The sequence below is a fragment of the Lactuca saligna genome, chromosome 5 (assembly GCF_052625555.1).
Source record: "Lactuca saligna cultivar CGN05327 chromosome 5, ASM5262555v1, whole genome shotgun sequence".
NCBI classification, from domain to species: domain Eukaryota; kingdom Viridiplantae; phylum Streptophyta; class Magnoliopsida; order Asterales; family Asteraceae; genus Lactuca; species Lactuca saligna.
Window position 1 is genome coordinate 164,844,134 of NC_136421.1, and position 4,167 is coordinate 164,848,300.

Consider the following 4,167-nt stretch of genomic DNA (forward strand, 5'->3'; position numbering starts at 1 on the left):
AATACAGTGAAGAAAAAAAAGGTGTTTTTACCATGTCATTATTTAACTAAAGTTAGAATCTAGAAAAAAAAACGTATTTTTACCATGTTATTATTTAACTTTTTAACCTTTTCTTTTTGGATATCAAATCTTTTAATTTTTGTTTTATTAAAAACTAGTTTATAACATTAAGAATCATGGTTGTAAAATTAATTAAATTTTTATAGTGAGAATTCAAAATTATTAATCAATTATTTTAAATAAATTATTAATTAAGAGATATTTTTTTAGTTATATAAAACTATAATTGTTAATTTAAATAAATATATGAAATTATATCACCTTATAATTTGTATTAAATTTATTTTAATTTTTATTCTAATGTTATTAATTTAATATAATTAGAATGAGAAATTTAAAATTAAAAATTAAAAATTAATATGTTAATAAGTGATATGTATTAATTAAAAAACCTAATATGGTGATACATATCAAAAATAAAATAAAATATATATTAATTAAAAATTCTAATTTAAAATTATTTTTTTATTAGAATAAAAAGAAAAAGATATAGATATAAATATTATCGATAAATCAGATGCTTTTTTTATTAAAATAAAAAAATTAACAAATTACTTTATATTTTTCTATATCTTGTCCTGAAAACAATTTGAACAAGGTCAGCTTTTTCGTTTTCAAAGCTGAGCGGTACCACTTTCATGCACCTATAGATCGTCTGCTCCGATGAATCCTCTCTCCGCCGCCTGACGGCCTGAGCTCTCTCCGGCCACCACCGTGTTACTCGTATTTCTTTATTCAGCGTTATCTCCAATTCAAGTTGTCATCTAGGAGTTTTTCCAGTCGCATTTGCATGTGTATGTGCTTCTCATGCAGCAAGCTTTCAGTGCGTGTGAGTTCAGGTTATCTATTTCATCAACAGTTCTCTAGAAACACATTTGCTTAATTATATAACTGCTATCTTCATGCCTTTGCGTAATCACTTCTATACAAGTTGCCCTCCCATGTATGGCTAAATGTATCGTGTCGTAGAAAGTGACGTCTCTGCTGTTAATTCGCTTGTAATTCTCGTATTATTTTGTGCATGTGTGTGTGTATTTCTGTAATGTTTCATTTGAACTTGAATTCGAGGAGGAAATCTTCGAAACAATAGCTGTTATTTGCTATGTTTAGTAGCTACAAGCCTACAAATGTTAATTGCTTGAAGGCGGATGTAGGTGACAGTTTTTATTGTAATTAATTTCTAGGTTTTTGACTACGAATGGATGGAAATGGTAAAAGCTCGAAAACAGGGGAGATCAGCATGACGGAGAACAAAAGCGGCGAAGTGGTCGTACCAATTTCCAGCGAAGAGAAATATGTGAAACGCGCTACTTTTGGAGTAACGAGAGATGCAAAACCAGGAGCAGTTAATGAGTCACCTCATAGAAAATCTGTGGATTCATATGTTATTTCAAGCCCTAACAGCAATTCGCCCAAAACCCCTAATCCTGAAACGTTATCCCGGCGAAGAACCATAGCAAGATCGATCAAATCCAAGCCCAAATCAAGGTTTGGTGAACAACCATTAATTGATCCCAATATGCTCGATGATATGCCTGAACCAGTTGGCCAGAGCTCAAACTCCTCCATGAGGATATCTGCTCGATCCTCTTCTAGAATAGCAGGCAATACTACTGCTTCACCAACTGGTACATCATCTAAGGCGACAACGAGAACTTCATCCATAACTCCAAAAACTCCATTAATGGCATCACCTAAAGGTGCAGGGGCAGATAAAAGTGATGATGAGGATGAAGAAATCTACAAGAAGGTTAAAATACGAAGGCAAATAAAGCTCAAGTGGGTGAAGACGAAAGTACTACTTCAATGGGTACTACTTCTATTGCTTGTGGGTTGTTTAATTGCTAGCTTAACGATTCCCAAGTTGAAAAACTACAAGATATGGAGCGTGGAGTTATGGAAATGGTTTGTGCTTATAATAGTGAAGATCTGTGGTATGTTAGTCATCAATTGGCTGATGCAATTCATCGTATTGCTGATAGAATTGAATTTCTTGTTGAGGAACAAGGTGTTATACTTTGTTCATGGGTTAAAGAAATGTGTTCATGTATGCCTTTGGTTGATTGGAGTTCTTACTACATGGATATGGTTGTTCAATGGCCATCATGTTAAAAGATCAAAAACTGCAACTAGGGTTTTGGATTTCTTGACATGGACAATCGTTTCCTTACTCGTTGGTTCAGTCTTGTGGCTTCTCAAGACTTTATTGATAAAGATTCTAGCAACAAATTTCCACGTCAACAATTTCTTTGATAAAATCCAAGAATCAATCTTTCTTCAGTATGTTATCCTAACCCTTTCAGGGCCTCCGATTATGGAATCATTAGAAAATGTCGAGGGGAGTAATAGTAATAGTAAAAGTCAACTTAGTTTGAGCTTGAAGAAGAAGAATGGGAAAGATTCAAAGACAAAAAAAGGAGTGATAGATGTAAGTAAGCTTTATCAAATGAAGCGCGAAAAAGTGTCTTCATGGACTATGAAGATGTTGGTTGACACAATATCAAACTCAGGGCTCTCAACTTTCTCTGGTGAACTTGAAGAAACTGCTTATTATGATGGAGATAATTCAGGTGAATCTACAGATAAAGAGATTACTAATGAAATGGAAGCAATTGCAGCTGCTTATCATATCTTTAGAAATGTTGCTCAACCTGGTTCTGAGTAAGAAAATCTATATTATTTTTGAAGTTTGAACACATTCTTGTTTACTGATACAATGTTATATTTGTAGATACATTGAAGATATTGATCTAAGGAGATTCATGATCAGGGAAGAGGTGGACATTGTGTTTCCAATGATTGATGTAGCTGAAAAGGGGAAAATCGATAGAAAAACTTTAACAGATTGGGTGGTGAAAGTTTACAATGGGAGAAAAGCTTTAGCATATGCATTAGATGACACGAAAACAGCTGTAGATGAATTGAACAAGCTTATTACAGCAATCATAATTGTTGTAACCATAATTGTGTGGCTTCTTTTGACAGAAATTGCTTCCACCAAAGTACTTGTCTTCCTCTCTTCACAGCTTGTTGTGGCTGCTTTTATATTTGGGAACACTTGCAAGACTGTTTTTGAAGCCATTGTGTTTGTTTTCATGATGCATCCGTTTGATGTTGGTGATCGTTGTGTTGTTGATGGTGTTCAGGTATAAAATATTCTCTAAATTTTGTGTTTTAATGAGATTGCTATAGTTACGTATGATGTTATTTGTGATAGATGGTTGTTGAAGAGATGAATATCTTAAATACGGTGTTCTTGAGATATGATAATGAGAAGATATATTATCCAAATTCGGTTTTGGCTACAAAGCCCATTAGCAATTTCTATAGAAGCCCAGATATGGGTGATAAGGTGGAATTTTCTATCGATTTTGCAACACCCTTTGAGAAGATCGGGATATTAAAAGACATGATAAAAATGTAAGTTGATATAAAATGATAGATGTAGTAACATAAAAATTCATTTATTTGTGTATTATAGTGTCCTATTTTTGTGTTTATGGTCAGATATTTGGAGAAGAACCCTCAATTATGGCATCCCAATCACATTTTTATTGTGAATGAGATTCAAAATGTGAACATGATAAAAGTGGCCCTCAGTATCAATCATACAATGAACTTTCAAGACTATGGTGAAAAAAGTAAGCGTAGAAGTGAACTGGTTTTAGAGTTGAAGAAAATGTTTGAAGAGCTTAAGATCAAATGCAATCTTCTTCCACAAGAAGTTCATCTCAGGAATCTGGAAGCGCCAACTTATTAAGCGCGTATATGATTTGTTAAGGTACAAATATATTTCTTATGAAATTTGTATACTAGGGTAAAGCGTTTTATCATCTTACATGACTTAAATTATTTATCTTACATATTCTTTCAATAAATTTGTATACTTGTGAAATGTATTTATGATGTTGTATAACTTGAGTAAGTTTGAAATTTTGCATTGGGGATATTAAATGAGAATTAAGTTTATTTTTCCAAGAGAGTTTTCTAGAATTATACTGATTTTGTGATAAATTAAAGAATATATATTGTTCTTATTTGTGTTATGATGGATATTGTAAATTATTAAAGAAGCATCGTATGTGGAAATGATGCACCCGATCCTTA

At 32.5% G+C, this 4,167-nt stretch overlaps 1 protein-coding gene across 2 annotated transcripts; it reads left to right on the forward strand.

Annotated features, from left to right (window-relative positions):
• Positions 1-644: 644 nt before the first annotated feature.
• Positions 645-3,955, forward strand: LOC144997133 (mechanosensitive ion channel protein 10-like). 2 transcript variants are annotated; one of them, XM_078956965.1, is made up of 5 exons: positions 645-899; positions 1,245-2,721; positions 2,792-3,206; positions 3,278-3,480; positions 3,568-3,955. In XM_078956965.1, exons 2-5 carry the CDS (start codon positions 1,259-1,261, stop codon positions 3,818-3,820), a joined length of 2,334 nt encoding a protein of 777 aa, XP_078813091.1. In that variant the 5' UTR covers positions 645-899; positions 1,245-1,258; the 3' UTR covers positions 3,821-3,955. The 2 variants fall into 2 exon arrangements, with proteins under 2 accessions (XP_078813091.1, XP_078813092.1); XM_078956966.1 differs by having other exon boundaries at positions 645-889.
• Positions 3,956-4,167: the final 212 nt, after the last annotated feature.

Bases quoted from the DNA above. Each gene is read 5' to 3' on its own strand.
- LOC144997133 (XM_078956965.1), top strand. From the start codon at position 1,259: ATGGATGGAAATGGTAAAAGCTCGAAAACAGGGGAGATCAGCATGACG. The intron at 2,722-2,791 runs GTAAGAAAATCT...TTATATTTGTAG, and splicing joins GTTGCTCAACCTGGTTCTGA to ATACATTGAAGATATTGATC. The intron at 3,481-3,567 runs GTAAGTTGATAT...GTTTATGGTCAG, and splicing joins TTAAAAGACATGATAAAAAT to ATATTTGGAGAAGAACCCTC.